Source organism: Enhydra lutris, unplaced genomic scaffold (genome assembly GCF_002288905.1).
Source record: "Enhydra lutris kenyoni isolate GAN:26980312 unplaced genomic scaffold, ASM228890v2 scaffoldscaffold44, whole genome shotgun sequence".
NCBI lineage: Eukaryota > Metazoa > Chordata > Mammalia > Carnivora > Mustelidae > Enhydra > Enhydra lutris.
Genome location: NW_019154128.1, coordinates 8,134,224 through 8,151,562, shown reverse-complemented (window position 1 = coordinate 8,151,562; position 17,339 = coordinate 8,134,224). Strand labels below are relative to the sequence as shown.

The 17,339-nt window shown below is 47.8% G+C and overlaps 1 protein-coding gene across 1 annotated transcript in view; it reads left to right on the top strand.

The window, feature by feature from the left end:
• Positions 1–17,115, top strand: part of LOC111155908 (neuronal PAS domain protein 2) — a 152,207-nt gene extending 135,092 nt beyond the window's left edge. Inside the window, exons 15-21 of the mRNA XM_022516372.1 lie at positions 593–682; positions 4,373–4,519; positions 9,648–9,845; positions 11,588–11,778; positions 12,079–12,171; positions 14,792–14,966; positions 16,945–17,115. Of these exons, the coding sequence (XP_022372080.1) occupies positions 593–682; positions 4,373–4,519; positions 9,648–9,845; positions 11,588–11,778; positions 12,079–12,171; positions 14,792–14,966; positions 16,945–17,115 (1,065 nt within the window). The remainder of the gene's footprint in view (positions 1–592; positions 683–4,372; positions 4,520–9,647; positions 9,846–11,587; positions 11,779–12,078; positions 12,172–14,791; positions 14,967–16,944) is intronic.
• Positions 17,116–17,339: the final 224 nt, after the last annotated feature.

Here is a 17,339-nt window from a genome sequence, read left to right as displayed (position 1 = left end):
TCTCGAGCAGATTCCAGACAGAGTGTGGTGAAACAGCACCAGTATTCACAGCCTGGAGGAATGAATGGATACGGAAATGCAGGGCACTAATGCACGTCCGTCTGCATGCGTGTTGGGCAGAAAGCGTCAGGACCGCACACAAAGCCAACACTGGCTATTAGCACAACCCCATTCGTACAGCTCAATGACACTGCTCAGAATTGATTAGTTTGGGAGAAGAGCAACCAAATCCACCAAGAATGGAGTCTAGAACAGAAGGAACAGAGGCAAGGGGGTTGGGGGTGGAGCCGAGCTGCAGAGCTCCAGCACATGGCGATGGCCTCGCAGGGCCCATGGTGGCGGGGAGGCATCATGGACCCCAAGGGACTCCAGGACCTTGTCAAGAGCACGCTGCACCCTTCACCAGCTATGTGTCAGCTGGGACTCCCTATCTTGCAAGGGCAACACCATAACCTACCTTCTAGAAGTAAGCTCTTCATTCTTGGGCAGAGCACCTCCTTCAACCCAAAGAACCCAGCTGACTAAGAGCACCCATGGACCTCTGGAACGGCCCAGAAATGGTGTTTGTTAACAAACCCCCTCTCTCCCCCAGGCTCCCCTGCCAGCCCCGTCGTCGTGTGACCTCACACAGCAGCTCCTGCCCCAGACCATCCTGCAGAGCCCCCCTGCCCCCATGACACAGGTGAGTCTGGGACTCCGGAAAAGGGAAAGCTCGTGGTTGCCCTTCCCCCAAGATGTAACACGTGGTAGCCCCTTGAAGGGGAACGTACGTGCTTGTGCCGAAGTATATGTCCAATCCAAGATCCTGAGATGGGGAATGTTTCTCCCCACGAGCCTGTGGGTCATGACGAGATGTGAACTCCGTCCTATACCTGTCCCCTCTGGCTGTCATCATTTCCTTAATCTTCGTTCATCTCTCTGCCACTTTTCTCCGTTCCTCTTACTTTTTATGACTCCAAATTGGTTATGTTATTTTAGGAAAAGTTGAAATTGGGCCAAATGTCATAGGGAGACAGCAAAATTATAAGAGCTGTGAGTCCAGTACTATAAATATCACATTAGGGTATTTTTTTTTTTTTTTTTTTTTTTTTTTTGGTAAAGGATCATGGTTTTGCTGAGTAATTCCTTCTTTGTTTCAGCAACAGTCAGTGAGTTACTATTTGAGTCGGGGAGTGAGCAAGCGTGGGGGGCCCAGAGGTGCTTGTAACTCAGCCCTTGCTGTTAGTAGTCATGGTTCAGGGGAGGGCTGGGCATATAAACAGACCTAGGAGAGGATGCGTGTTTGCAGAACCAGTAAGAAAGTAGCCCATCCCCCCACCCCAGGAGGTGTTGCCTGAGCTGGGCCTGGAAGAATGGGGAGGAGGTTGCCAGCTGGAGGGTCCACAGGGCTGAGGGTCATGGGATCTGGGTCTGGGCTTCGGCAGGGAGTTTGGGGCCAGTATCCACCCTGCTTGAGGCCTGGCAGGGGCTGAATCAAGCCGCAGTTCATTTATTCCGTGGCCTGGGAGGGCGGTGGAGCTGATTGGCCTACACTCCATCTAGGCCAGCATCTGCTTTCTGTTCCTTTTTGGGGTCTTTAGCTTGGTCCCACTCTCTCCCCACAAGGGGGTCCCAGTAGTGGCGGTTCACCAAACGGCCGCACTCTTACAGAAGTGTGGACTTCTGTGTCAGTGCACACCTGTCACCGCTGATGAAAACTCTTTATGACATATGTCCCCCTAACAGTGGTCTCAAATGCTTTCCTGGAATAAGAAAGACACCTGCTAGCACGTGCTCCTCTCTAGAGTTAAGCTGGGAGGATGTAAAAACAACTCATCCAGAGTCAACTAATTAAAATCGTCTATATTCATCCTCATTAGGAAAAAAAAATTCTCTTTAAATTTCCAAGGCACATTTGGTATGAAATTAGTAACTTTTCTGATCCAAAGACACCTAAAATGAGAGGCCCTCTAACTTCCGGGCCTTGCATATGTGAAGGAATGTCTTTGTTTTATAATGCATAATGGTGTGATTAAGGTCTTCTTCAAATTCTATTTTTTCATGTATGGAACATCACTTTAATTAACAATAACAGTTCTTGGTCTGTTAGGTATATTAAACTTAATAATAACCACATTCTTTAAGACATTCTTGCATAATGCTGACCTTTCAAGTCAGACAGCTGTTTTCGTACCTGCTCTGTGTAAAACAATGGATTCTACCATTTTCTCTCTTCCCATTCAGGGATGTTATCACTCTTGCACCCTCTCACAGAAAGGGAAAAAACAAAATCCAAAATCTGAGAAATGGTTATCTGGGTAACTGGTGGTTTTGCTTCCATACTGTTTTTCTAAAATGTCTGTAAGTTAGCATCAAGGTCTTTTCAAAAAGGCCATGATCAGAAATAGAATAAGAGACTAATGCTTGGGTGTCCTGGAATGCCTTAAGAAAATCAGGATGATACTAGAAGTATTTAACACTTAGGAAGCACAGTGCCCGCTCCTCCCTGACTGCCCAGCCCCCTCCTGCTTCCTTTTGGAGCCAATTGGGCAACCCGGAGTGTCCTCTCTACTGGATGTGAAAGGCCTAGCCCCGAGTGTTTCCTGACTTTGTAGGACCCGCCACGGAAGCTTTTGTGTTGTGTTGTGTTGTGTTCTGTTTTGTTTTTAATTTCATACCTGGTAGAACTCCTTACTTTCTCAATCAAATTCTCTTTCAAAAAACCCAGCTCAGTGTTTTGATCACTTACATTCTGTTGAAGTTTTTGCTGATACAGTCTGGCAGGGCACAGGTATTTTTAAACTCATGTTGAACAGCAGAACTTTTTATTTTAAATGAAATCTGAAGCCAGAGATGCTCTGATTGAGATGGAACTGGGAGGCGGGGGAGGTGTTGCTGGCAAAACCTCTTGGCCTCCCCCAGCTCCCTAGGCTTCCGATTCACATTCTGGCCCCTACCACCTTCTAGCTGTGTGATCCTAAGCAAGTCACATGTGTGACTTGGGGGTATGATGTGAAGAATTGGTGTCCTGCCTCTGCTGACCTGGGGCCATGACCAGCAAGTGTGGGTCTCTGCAAACTGCAACATCTGCCTTTATTAACCATACTGGTTCTTTTTATTTATTATTTTGCCACTCCCTAAACTGTGGTCAGCTATTCCATCCTTCAGTGTATCCCAGCTGTACCCTAAGCTCTCCCGGCCTCCTTACTTTCCCACTATGGGAGGTCAAAGGGCAGAGGAAGTGTCTCTGGAGTTGTTTACAAAAGACAAAGGCAAGAAATGGACCAGGGAGATTGCTGGGACAGAGATCAAGGGAATGGAAGTTAAAAAAAAAAAAAAAGAAGGCAGGGAGGAGAAGAAGATTGGGAGAGAGGGAGGGAGGAAGGAAGGGGTGAGCAGAGAAGCCCCAGGCAAGCAAACACGAGAAACAGAAATTACTGAGTCCCCTGGGGAGCCCAGAGCAGGAGTCCCGACCTCACGGCCATGATCCCACACTCTCCTCGTGTTTCCTGCAAGGAGATGACTTATGTCAAGGTAGACAGGTAACATGGGGCAGGGATCGCCTGTAGAATCTTCCTAAAGCCAACCTCTGTCCCAGGAAAGGGGTAAGAAGTGAAAGAAGGGGCAGTTTGGCACTCTTGTGCAAAGCACTTATCAGTGTTCCTCCTTTAATAAGGTCGCCCTCTGCCAGTGTTACCCTCAGGACAAACGTCAGGATATTGTACGCCTTTGCCTCTTTTTCTTAGTTCTTTTGTGCACAGATTTCCAAGAGGTTCATAGGAGCAAATAAGCCTGGGGGAGGGGAAGGGTGGGACAGAGGGTAATAAGGCCTCCGTGGCCCAAGCCGGTTAGGAGAGCAGGCCTCCCTGCCTGCGGAGCACCCCCTCCCCGCCGAAATGTTGGAGTCAAGTTCATTTGTGAATTGTTATGGAAGAGCCCTGCTTGCCACGATCAGATTTAGGACAATGATAGGACCCTGGATTGCCTGTGAACTGGCATCTGCTCTCCCGTGCGCTGCTTTTGACATTTGTCTCCAAAACCACTTGTCTGTCTAACCAAATTTGGAATATCATTTCGTGAGCGTTGCTTACTTACAAACTCAACGTCCAGATTCTGTGGCCCTCCCAGACTGCCCTGCCATACATCAGACCTGCAAATTCCAGTGGGCCTTGGAATAGCCCACACGGGGACCCCTGGAATGCCCGCCCCTTGTCCAAAGCCCCTGTGCGCTGCTGAGCTCCCCTGCAGTGAGTCTCTCAGTAGGGACACCAGAAGGGGTGGGTAAGGGACCGGAAATGAAAGTGGGCCGGGCTGCTCAGAACAGCAGCAACATCTGTGTGCAGGGCTGAAATCACTCTTTCATCTGGTTGTGTATTTTGACTCCACCTTCAAGTTCTCAGCGCAGTTCAGCATGTTCCAGACCATCAAAGACCAGCTGGAGCAGCGGACACGGATCCTGCAAGCCAACATCCGGTGGCAGCAGGAAGAGCTCCACAAGATCCAGGAGCAGCTCTGCCTGGTGCAGGACTCCAACATCCAGGTGATGCCCCTTCCTGAGCCAATGTCTGCCATGGCCTCTGTCCTCCCTGCTGCCCTGCGACATACGTACCCATCCTTTCACGGTGGGCAGGACTCCTGCCAAAGTCCATCTGTACTGCCCTGATGAGTCCCGCTTACTAAGCATATTGAAACCCCCAACACCAAGGACAAGGAATGAATCCCACCTCCTCCATCCCCAACTCCAGGCCAAACTTGAATTTCATATGACTCCACCCCATTTACCCCTTGCTCTGTTGGGCACATAATGTCTATACATCCCTTGCATTTTCATTCATAAGTGGTAGTTGATCACCCTGCACTGATGCTGGCCTCCCCCGTGGAGTTATAAACCCCCAGCACCTGTGTAACTGCAGGGGTTGCTGGTGGGGAACATGGACGTGATCATGCTGTTGTCTCTCATCCAAAGCGCTAATGGAGGGAGATGTGGGAAATGATGAGATCTGCACCCTGCACCGAGGGGGGACAGCAGAGGGAGCTGAGGACGGGAGGTCAGCACCAGGCCACCCCGTTTGTGCATGCCCATTGTGGTACTCTGCATGTTCTGACAACAGCAGCTTTTAACCGTGACACCGTGCCCCAGAGGTCCCCTCCTTGAATCCTTTTGAGAGATTGTGTTTTGAAGGAAAGCTGTATATACTAGATCTCTTTCAAGGATAAATTATTTTTACCAAGTTTCACCTGGATAAGTCCAAGGCTATTTTTCTTCCCAAGTGCATTCTTTTGACCCAGGATCTAATTGTGAATGTAATTCTAGCTCACCTTGGGAGTCTGCCTTGAGAGCTCTAAGCATTTGCAACCCCCTCTTAGGAGAGGCAGAAGGAAGCAGGAGAGTCCCTGGGGAAAATGGCTGGAGCCAGGGACCTGCAGCTTTCCCGGGCACAGTCCACTCAGACCCTCCCCAGGGCGACGGGCAGGCTCTGTGCGGGTGCAGTGCCCAGCTGGTGCACGCTGAGATAATGCGTGATGGGGCGGCGTCTGCTGCCCGCCATAGTGCCTCCCGGGGGAGGGGGGGACCCCCAGAGGCACTGCTGGCCGGCTTTCCGGACACTCGGTGCCCTTGCACACACCCTCCACCTAGGGCTCGCTCATCACTGGAAGGACCGAGCCCAGCAGCACACGCACAGCCCCGCCTACTGGGCTAGGGGTGGAGCTTCCGGCCACGCCCACAGCCCGGCAGCTGCCCCGCCTCCTCGGCCGCACCCCAGAATGGACAAGGGAGAGGACCACCATGTTTACAGGAAAAGAGATGAAGTCATCAAAGTGTCAAAGTCCCTTTTTACTTACTTCTTCCCAGCCGTAATGTTTTCTCACCGATCCAGGGCCTGATTGGCAGAACTTGCCTGACTCCAATTACTTGAATGGAATTTTTACACTAACAGGAAGGGGAAAATTGAGCCAGAAAGTGCTAAAAGCAAGGTAGGCGTATGAACATCCTCCTCAAAGCCCGGGCTTTTCTATTTCCTGCCTTTTCCACATTCAAGCTGAATTCTAAAATAACAAACGACACAAGGTTATCTTTTTCACTCCTTGTTATAAAGAATTCTTTTTTTTTTCCTTTGTAACCAATGCATTTTGTTACCCCTCAAAGTGTATATGCCCACAGAGCACTTGAGTTTTGTAAGGGTTGATGTGGAAATCAAGACCTCCAATGTGTTCTTTCCCTGTTTTCATTCTTGTGACCTTATCTTTGCAGTGGAATTTTCCAAAGAACATGGAAATCCACAGATAGTCCAACCAGAGAACTTTTCTTCAAGCAGTCTTCCTTCTTACAGTTTTACAGGCTTACAGATTTAAAGAAATACATTCCAAAATGTTTAACCAAGATGTGATATTCGTTTTAAAAAAAAAGTGGTTCAAGCATAAAGAATAAGCAAGTAAAAATTACTCTGTCCCTTCCCCAAAAAGGTAGGAGGGGGGAGGAGAAATTAAATAAGAATGGCTAAATAAATAAATAAATAAATAAGAATGGCAAAATGTTGATAATTGTTGAAACCTAATGATGATACACGAGGTTTCCTTATACCCCTATTTTGTGTATTTCTAAGATATTCGTGATATTAAGTATTGGTAAAAGTAAGCAGATTAGAATAATGAGAAACCACATTTAAGCATACGATTGGTTTATTCTTAAAAATTAGAAGCTTTTTTTTCTTCTCTGATAACTTTTTCTATTTGAATTAGGGAGTTATTTTTCTCATACTTTCTATAAAGTTGACCCCGGTGCTGTTTAAGACATCATCTTCCTAAGCCATAATATTCTACTTTATTGTGGATAAAACAGAGAGGCATGGATGTGCACAGCAGCAAACCAGGACTGTTTCCCCAAAAATCCTTTACTCAAAGGTCAGTGGACTTTCCCACCTGACTTTAGTGCCCTGGAGCTTTCATAGAGCCCATGTGTGCATGTGATGCTTGCTGAGTATGATTATAAAAAAAAGAAAAAAAGATTGGGTTATCAGGGAGAGGTCCTCCAAGGTGTTGGTGTTTGTACCTAGATGGAGTCACGAAGGGCACTACTTGGGGAGAGCTGTTCTATGGAAAGGCTGTGTCATTCCCTGCAGTCCGAAGGATGCCTCTTGCTCTCTTTTTGAGAGTATGCGCGCCCTCTGCTGGCTACTCGAAGAAATGCCCGGACGGGCACTTGCAGCAATGGCAAATGTGTTCCCTGATTAGTTCTTTCAATCATCCATCTTCCCATCCTTTCTTCCATCCATCCATCCATCTATTCACTTATCACGCCTTCCTTCCATCTATTCACCCGTGCATCCATCCATTCATCTTTCCATCTTTCCATCCATCCTTCCAGCCACCCATTCTTCCTTCCATCCTCTCATCCACCCTCCCATCCCTTCATCCATCCCTCCATCCGGCAGACACCCATTATGTATCCACCACTTGGCTAGGCACTGTGGGAATACAGAGATACACAGGACAAGTAAAGGGTGCCTTCTACCCCCAGAAGACACACATCAACGAGACAGAGCAGCAGACTGAGCAGTCTCTGACATGACATAAGCAGAAACAGTTTGCCCTTCTCTGAGCAAAAGCCTCATTTATTTGTTTATTCATTCATTTATGCATTCCATTCATTCATTTCTTAGATAGTTTTTATATGCCCAAAGAGGCAAGAGAACAAAGATCTCCTTTTTTTCATTTTTTAAGGATTTTTTATTTATTTACTTGTCAGAGAGAGAGCACGAGGAGTGGGAGCAGCAGGCAGAGGAAGAAGCAGGCTCCCCACTGAGCAAGGAACCCGATGCAGGACTCGGTCCCAGGACCCTGGGGTCATGATCTGAGCTGAAGGCAGATGCCTAATGGAGGGAGCCACCCAGACATCTCTTTTTCATTTTAAATATTATTGTTGCTATCTAACATTGATCGAGTCCTGACTATGTCTCAGTATAAATCTTGCTTAATCCTTTATGGGCTATGTGCTCTTGATGTCACTGTTTTATTAACGAGGAAACTAAAGCTTTGAAAAATCATGAAAATTGCCCCAGGTCATACCATAGTAGACGTTGGGGGCTGGAATCTGAACTAACGTATGTGATTGAAGCCACATTATATTGCCTGTCATAAAGTTTGCATTGACTCAAAATCTGGTCAGAAGGTAAATTGTACCCTACCAAAAAAATATATGTTATGTAGTTTGAGTATTGGGTTTTTGCTGAAGTGATGAAGTGTAGGTCACCATATGTGCTATAGATAAGCCATATTATAATAGGGAGCTGGGAACACAAAAGTATTAATCCCCAGACGGAATCTAAGATGATGGATACCCAGAAAATTCTTCTTAACTTCTAAAGTGACAAAGAGCTCTCATTCAAAACCGCTCTGGGGGGGCCAGGGGTGGGGATGTGACTGGACAGTAGGGAGATGGGACTTGGTCCAGTTCAGCCAACCATGCACCCTGGGCCTCTGGGATCCCTGAGCTGGGATTAAAACCTCAAAGGCTGGAAAGAAGAGGGCCTCCCTTCTGAACTCTAAGCCCCAGGCCTAAAGGGAAGGCGGGTATTGCTTGTCAAGAATCCAACATGTTAGATAATGTCAGTTTTCAGTGCCCACGAGGAACTTAAGAGCTGGTTATAGGTTTCAGGTTTAAATTATGACTGAAAGTATTAAAGTTGCTCTTCTTAGACCTTTAGAATCAATTTACAGATTACGTTTGATTTACAAATCTACTAATTTGATCTAAAAATAACAGTGCTTTTACTTGTTTTTATTTATGTTCAGTTTATAGATTGAACAAACTAAATAATCAACGTATCCACAAAAGCCATTAATCTACAAGTTTAGTATATCTAAAGCCTTCAAACTTTCCTGGGCCTAATAAGGCCTTCTAAAGTATGCAAACTTTAGAAGTGAAATCTTTCAAAGCACTCAATTCTTTTAAATCAAGTACACCAGACTTACAAATGAGGAAGATAGAGGTTCTCACAAACACCCAAACATTCTACAAACTTGATCAAATTCCCTTAACCCTTTCAAATTAAGATGGCCAGGCTAACTTATCATATTGGCCTTCCTGGAAATGCAGTTACCTAGTTAATGGGAGCAGATCCGCCATCTCAGCTGGGAGCACTGGGCTGAAGGTACCAACCACAGGGTGGGTATACACCCTGGTCCTTGGCCTGGTCCTGCTTCCAGGATGGTGCAGCCCGTGGCACAGGTTAGCCCACCCTCTCCCACCAACCGTTCCATTCATGAGGTATTTCTCTCTCCTCCTAAGGATCCGAAAGGCCAGCCCAGACTCTGTACAAGTACATCAAGTCATTTATAAGCCATCTGGGTCTAAGCATCTTTCATCCTGTTGGACCCCCCATCGCTAGACCATAAGCTTCTCAAAGCCAGGGTCAGTGTCCTTCCAACCCCCTGCTCCATCTCCAGGGCCCTCGTGCTGTGCCTGCGGCATCATAGCCTCCTGATGGCCCCATGTGGAGTGAATGGGTTCTTCCCAGGCAGGTCAGAGAGAGCAAGAAAGCTGACCTCTTGCCGTGGACAGGAAATACAAAGAAGGTGCAGACACCACCTTGGTTTGTGAAGGCAAAGCCCCGAAGATGAAGGCCCCTGTGATCCCAACCTTAAAGGCCCTCCTTTTCTGCTTGCAGATGTTTCTGCAGCAGCCAGCTGTATCCCTGAGCTTCAGCAGTGCCCCGAGACCCGAGGCTCAGCAGCAAGTCCAGCAGAGGTCGGCCCCAGGCTCCCAGCCCCAGCTTGTGACCAGCCCTCAGCTTCCCGGGCAGATCACTTCTGCCCAGGTGGCGAACCAGCACCTGCTCAGAGAATCCAGTGTGATATCGACCCAAGTAAGTGTGCTCGTCTTCACACTCAATTCTGGCCCCCAAAGCAGACCAGGGCACGCAAGAGTTCTGCAGTCTCCCTGACCTGGAAACCTATCGAGCCATTCCTCTTCTGTGACCAGGGCTAGATGATGGTGGTGCAGGGATTTCCTTTCCTTATTCTAAGACACTCTGAAGCCCCAAGTTGTACTAGTTTCCTCCTGTGTTTTATTAATATATTAAAATACCTCAAAGGTATCCTGCAGCTGAAATTTTAGCTTTGATCCTTACCGGGGTAAGAGGGAGATCTGGGCACCCAGACACACTGACAGCCATATAGCCCCGCGTGTGTGTCCTGTGTCCTCCTCATCTGCTCTTGGTTTTAGCCATGTTCAGTGTGAGAACACAGGTTATCCACTTCCATTTGTTGTCCCTTTCCCCGGGGCCAGCATGCCCTTCCCTGTACCTCAGATTCCCCACCAGGCCCTTCCCTCACAGCCATTACCGCTTACTACAAGCCACCAGTGACCTTGCAAGCTGACAGCCACCCATCAATCAATGGCACTTGAATTGAATACAATTAAGAAGTCCTAAGCCCCTGCTTCTGGAAGATCAAAGATCGGAAGGCAAGATACAGCCTCTCCTCAAGCCTCATATTGGCATCCATCACCATGGGTCCAGTAAACATCTGCTCTGAGCCCCTCTCATTCACCATCCCCCAGGGGAACAGATGTGAATAAGACTGGCCTTGACTCCTCGGGGAATGTAAACAGATCATGTACAAGAAAAGGTGGGAAAGTACACATTTAAGAGTTTGGCCCATCTTCGCCCAGACTTAAGGGTTTTCCTTTAAAACGCAGCCTTTGGATTCTAAAGGTCAAGAGAAAATGAGAATAGACGAGAAGAATCTAGAAAAGAAAAAAACAAAACAAAACTGAGGAAGGACCTACACTAACATTGAAAGATTTCATGGAAGGTCAGAGGGTTAAAACACTGTGGTGCCATCATATGAATGGACAGTCAGTGAAACAGGGCAAAACCTAAAAAGCACAAGCAAATCCAAGCCCAATCCCTCATTCATTTATGATTTCACTCAACAAGTATTTGTCAAGTACTCACCATGTAGTAGGCACTAAGTTCTAAGCCCTGAGGGACAAGCAGTAAACAAAAGGGAAAAGAAAAAAAGTCTCTCTGATCCAAGTCAGGGGAGAGGCAAACAAGTAAAGATCACAACCTGTCAAGTCATGATGTGGGACCACTGGTGAAGGTGGAATGGTGGACTGGAGTTTTAACTAGGTGGCCTTCTCTAAGAGAAGATTGTATTTGAGCAAAGACCCGAGAGGATGAGAGAATGAGCCATACTGGTATTAAGGGGAAGAGCATTCCACGTAGAGGGATCAGCCAGTGCAAAGGCCCTAAGGCAGGAGTGATCCTGATGAGTTGGAGGGAAACAGCAAGGAGGTCCAGGTATCTAGAGTAGAATTGATGAATCAGAAGGTAGTTCGGTTCATGCACATTTTCCTGGCCTGCTGAGAACCTGACACTGTGCTAGGTCCAAGGGAATCAAGGAATCCTTGAGGTGCTTAGAAGCCAATAGGGACAGTCACAAGATCAAAATAGTTAAAAAAAAACAAAAACAAAAAACCAACTTGTGGGTCCTAAGTTAGAAGAAAGGCCAAGATGGGCCCTTCTGGGAAGGAGGGTTCCTGGAGCAATAACTCCAGAGTTGAGTCTGAATTTTACCTTTCTCATTAACACGATGGCTCCAGGGTCCAAGGCCAATGCGAAGCTCGCAGATGATGCAAGGAAGTGGCCACTCAGTGAGCAGCTTGACGCCCCAGTTCAGCAGCGCCGCGGCGGTGCTCCCACCAGCTCTGAGCCTGACCACGCTCGCTTCTGCCTCCCAGGACGGCAGCCAGTGCCAGCCCAGCCCAGACTTCAGCCATGACCGGCAGCTCAGGTACAGAGACTGCCCTTGTTTGAAAGACAGCTGAGGTGCAGGCTTTCCAGTGACCCTGTCAGCCTCCCTGCTGCTTTGGATGGAGGCAGAGTTCAGGTGATTCTGGCTAACAGCAGCTAGAGAGGCCCGGGGGCTCGGATGGCTGCACTCATCGTCCTCTGAGAGCAGAGCAGGCACCGTGGGGATCATGGGCAGCCAGAAGGGGCCCAGGCGGGCTGGGCAGGTGCAGCCCTCAGCCAGCGGGTCCACAGTTGGGGTGCTGATTCAAGTTTCCCATTTATCTCCCCCCTCTGCTCCAAGGCTATTGCTGAGCCAGCCCATCCAGCCCATGATGCCTGGGTCCTGTGATGCGAGGCAGCCCTCAGAGGTCAGCAGGACTGGACGGCAAGTCAAGTAGGTGGCCCCGGGTGGAGGGAGGAGGCAGAGAGCTGCACTGAGTGCTCTCGGGCTGGCAGGGTTCTCATCGGCCTGGACCAGCAGCGCTCCTCATGCGTGTCGCACCAAAGGCAAGGTCAATGTGTGCCTACCCCCTTTGCAGGGACATCCCCTTAGCTTTTCTTCCATTTCCCACTAAAAAAGGTAAAACTGTGTGCCAGCATCCCATGCTTAGAATAGGACCTAAAGGAAACAATTATATTCTCTGTCATCATCTTTAGGCATCTTTTCAGGTCTGTCCCCTTGGTAATAACCCAGGTACATGTAGCCTGATCCCCCTCCCCAGGGCCCTCCTATGGCTCCCTCTGACATATAGACGCTGGCAGATTCCACAGGCATACTCGGAGCCCTCATGCCGAGCCACGGGATCATGAAACCCTGCCAGTGTGGGTCCTCCTTTCCTCCCAGACAAGCAACCTCTCCTTTCCCCAGACTCCTCACACACTGGCAGCCCCAACGTCCAGGAGTGGCTTGGCTCCCCTGTTGCATTAATTACTCAGGACAAAGGGTACTGGAGATAGAGGACTGAATACATGAAAAGCGACTGGGAAGTAGTTCCTAGCTCTTTGACATGAGGCAGAAGTACAACTATGTCACAGGCATCTTTCCTGTCTAAACACTGGTTGAGTGTCTGTCAGCAGTTCGCCGGGACAGTTCTAGCTAGTTCCCCCATCCCATCCCCTGGGATGCATGCTTCCCGCTGGGAAGCCCTTCCTCCTGCCTCCTCCCTCAGCAGCAAGAACAGTAGCAGTGCATGGTTACTGAACAGTTCTGAGGGCGGGGGCCTCTACCTACAGCATTTCATTTTACCCCAATAAAAACCCCATGGGGGGTGAGATGGGGAATGCGCACTCCTGGGAGCCATCTTTAAATTCTCCGATGGTGCTTTCAGTTAGACAAAACAAAGACTTTTGTTATATCGCTCTCCAGGGATGTTTAAAATGCAGTGAACAAGGGGAAAATGGGAATTCTTTCCTCTGGAACTCTGCAATGTTTGGTCAACCCAATTTCTACCTTCCCTGTCTCCTCTACCGTCTCTTCTAGACATGATCTAATGCCCCATCTTGTTATAAATGACAGAGACATGACATTTCCAAAAATGTAATGCAAAATGGACTTCTCTGTGGAGTCTTTAAACACCTGTTCCTATTCTCTGCTCCTCTGGAGCTTTCCTAACTAGCCTTCCTCTGCCTCTTGTTCATGGCCCATGATCATCAACATCTTTTTTCTTTTGTAAATTTTTTTTAACTGTTGTAGAATATATATGTAACAAAAATTTTACTGTTTTAAGTCTCTTTAAGCGTACCTTTCAGTGGCATCCACCATCACCACCGCCCGTCTCCAGAACTTCTTGATCTTCCCAAACTGAAACTCTGACCCACATTACACACTAACTCCCCATTCCCTCTACTCTCCAGTCCCACAACCTGCTTTCTTTTATGAACCTGACTCCTCTAGGAATCTCATCTAAGGGGAGTCACACAAGACTTGTCCTTTTGTGACTGGCTTACTTCACTCAGTATGATGTCTTTAAGGTTCATCCATGCTCTAGCACGAATCAGTATTTACTTCCTTTTAAGACTGGATAATATTACATTATATGTATATGCCATATTTTGCTTATCTGTTCACCTGTCAATTGATACTTGGGCTGCTTCTACTTTTTTGGCTATTGCAAATAATGTTGCTACAAACGAAGGTTTACAAATGTCTGCTTATGTCCCTGCTTTCATCTTCACTGGGGTATATACCCAAAAGTGGAATGGCCAGATCATATGATAATTCTAGGCTTAATTTGTTGAGGAACTGCCATTCTGTTTTCCATAATAGCATTTTACATTTCTTTTTTAAATTCTTATTTATTTACTTATTTTTTAGAGAAAGAATGTGAGGGGGGAGGGACTTGGGGAGAGAGCGAGGGAATCTTAAGCAGGCTCCACACTCAGCGTGGAGCCCGACTCAGGGCTTGATCTCACAACCCTGAGATCATGACCTGAGCCGAAATCAACAGTCAGACACTTAACTGACTGAGCCACCCAGGTGCCCCTCATTTTCCACTCCTATTAGTGCACAAGTTCTTATTTCTCCACATCGTCATCAATGCTATTTTGGTTTGTTTTTTCTTTTTTCTTTTTTGTTTTTTTTCATAATAGCCATTGTAATGGCTATGAAGCGGTATCTCATTTTGATCTTGATTTGTATTTCTCTATTGTCTAAGGATGTTAAGCATCTTTTTTTGTGCTTATTAGCCATTTGTGTCTTTTTTTGAGAGAAATGTCTGTTCAAACCCTTTGCCCATTTTTGCAGTCGGGCTGTTTTTTTTGTTGTTGTTGTTGAGTTGTAGGAGTTTTTTAAAAAATATTCTGGATAGCAATCCCTTGTTAGATATATGACTCACAAATACTTTTTCATAGGTGGCCTTCTCAATCCAGGAATAGTGTCATTTGATGCATCAAAGTTTTTGATTTTTACAAAGCCCAGTCTATCTGTGTGTCCTTTTGTTGCCTGTGCTGTTGGTGTCACATCAACACCTCTTTCTTAAAGGTCTGTTTTCTCCTTCCCACATGTGACCAAACAGGTATCCACAGAGCCAGGCCGTGTTTCCAAATGCAGACATGCACACCACCAGCAGCAGCGCCTCGCCCCCTGTCCTGCTGATGGGACAGGCGGTGCCCCAGCCCAGCTTCCCCGCCTCCAGGCAGTCACCCCTGCAGCCCGCACAGGCCCAGCAGCAGCCACAGCACTTCCTGCAGGTGGGGGCCGCCACAGACATGCGCCTGGGCACAGGGTATAGCTCCACAGCCCCGGCCTGACAGGCCTTTCCCTCCCTGGCTTTCAGGGTGGTTCTAGTCCTCAGTTCCAGAACAAGCCCCAGACAGATTTGCGTTTGAGGCTTTATAGTTTATGAAGTTTATAATACTTAAAGTTTATAAAGTGTTTGTATATTTAGTAGGAGAAATTTAGACTCAGTTATTATGCCTCATACATTATGTGCTTAAAATATCCATCTTTAATGCTATTCCATCTGACAAACACTATTTACAAAATTTGTACCTAGTATGTTTTGTGGGTAGTTTGGAATATGGGAGAGAGTGGGGTAAATTTGAATCAGTAAGATGACTAATGCCTGAAAAAAAAAAAAAGATCCATCTTTAAGAAGGAATTGTTATTATGGTATCCCTATTTTTGAGAGCAAAAGTCAGACACCAATTACTATGTTTGTCAGACTCGTTAGTGTGTTTATACACAAAATCTTATACAAATACAAATTACATCACGTTTAGTTAAAGATTCATCCAACTTGCTTGATAAATACAATAATGTGGCATGAAGTTGGGGCTTTCCAGGAAAATGTGGGGCACTTTCACATATGGTCACTGCTTACTTTAAGCAAGTGCCAAACACACTTTGGAGGGAGTGTGAGAGCCAGTGGTCAACGTTCAGATGGGACTAGAAATGTCAGCTCGGGCTCTGGCCTTCCCTCTGACATATGCCTAGAATACTCCTTCCTGCCCAGCCCTGCCTCTGTCCTTTGCACATCCTCCCGGGCCTCCAGCCCCCACCACAGGGCAGAGCAAGCCTTTCCCTTTGCTCTGCTTCCCTGCTTAGACACCTTCAAAGCCACAAGAGAATGTTGTGACTGAGACATTTTAAGGACAGGCAGGATAAAGATGAAGAGAGTCCTTCCAGAAGGTCTTGAATGCAATTTAATTCCAAAGATGCTAACCCACCTGTGATGTACTTTCCAAGTTCCCTGGCTTCGAGCATAGGGGAAGTTAACTCAAGACTTTAGCTTTATGTATCTTGTCATTTTGTGGGACCCAAGTGATTTCAAATGGGTGCAGGTGAAGAAGGCAGGGATGGTCTGGGCCGAGTTAGAGGCCTCCCACGTCTTTCTGCAGTCCTGGCAGCAAACATGTTGATGGGAATCTGTTCCTCCAAGACATGGGGCTAAGAAGACACAGAGCATTTGGGCCTTCTCGCTGGTCTCCAGGACCTTGTGCTACAATGTGGGGAGAAGGGATGTCCCAGAGAGCAGCCAGGCTTTGGGTTTGTGCCAGTAAGAGCACTGTGGCTGGAGGCCTTCATGGAGGAAGCCCCCAGGGCACCTGCTGCAGAGCCAAAGTGTGGGCGAAGTGAATGGAGAGGACGGGACAGTGTTCCAACAAGAGAGACAGTCTGAGCCGAAGTGGAGGGGCAGGTGTGCCTGGGGTGCACTGGGTGGTTTGGACAGGGGAGATTTCATGGATGGGAAGAGTATGGGATGGGGACTGATGGTTCCAAAGTTAGGATTTGACCAGTTGAAGTTTCTGGGCTTCAAATTAGGATGTTCCCCTGTCGATGCTGGCGAATGGCAGTATTGGGGAGCAGTCACTCAGTCAGGGACCATGGTGAAAAGTATACAGACTGCATGCGTGTTTGGTTTCTGCCCTGTCAATGATCTGCATGTGGTCTCAGGTCCCAACATCCCAAAATATACAGGCCACGTGTAGATCATGCACACTTGTTTAGGAAACCACACCCCAAAGCCTGCTCCCTGGCCCACTGGGACCCAAAGTGCTGGCAGAGAACTTAGCTCAGAATTCACACCCACCTGTCAGAGCCTCAGGCTCCTTTCTTTCCCCCCCACCCAACCCCTAAGGTACCGCCACGATAAGACACCAACCCCCCACCCCCTGCCCTGGCCACCCACAGAGGTGAGTCCTCTAGCTCTTTGTCCTTTCTTTCCAGGTGCAGGCACCAACCTCTCTGCACAGTGAGCAACAGGACTCCATACTTCTCTCCACCTACTCGCAACAGCCAGGGACCCTGGGCTACCCCCCACCACCCCAGTCCTCACGCCCTTCCCGAAGGGTCAGCAGCCTCTCTGAGTCCTCGGGCCTCCAACAGCCACCCCGGTAGAGCCCTGGCGTGTCCATCGGATCACAATCAGCTTTAACCAATGGACGGACCATGGGGGTGGCCGCAAGAATTGGGGAGAGGAGTTGAAACCTTTGGCTTTTGTGCACACTGCATACATTTCAGAACTCCTGGATGGCAACCATCTCCAGAGTACGGTGGCTGGCACGCGGAAAGTGATCAGAATACTGGCCATGTTTCCCTAGCCTCTGTGTTTCTCGGGCACG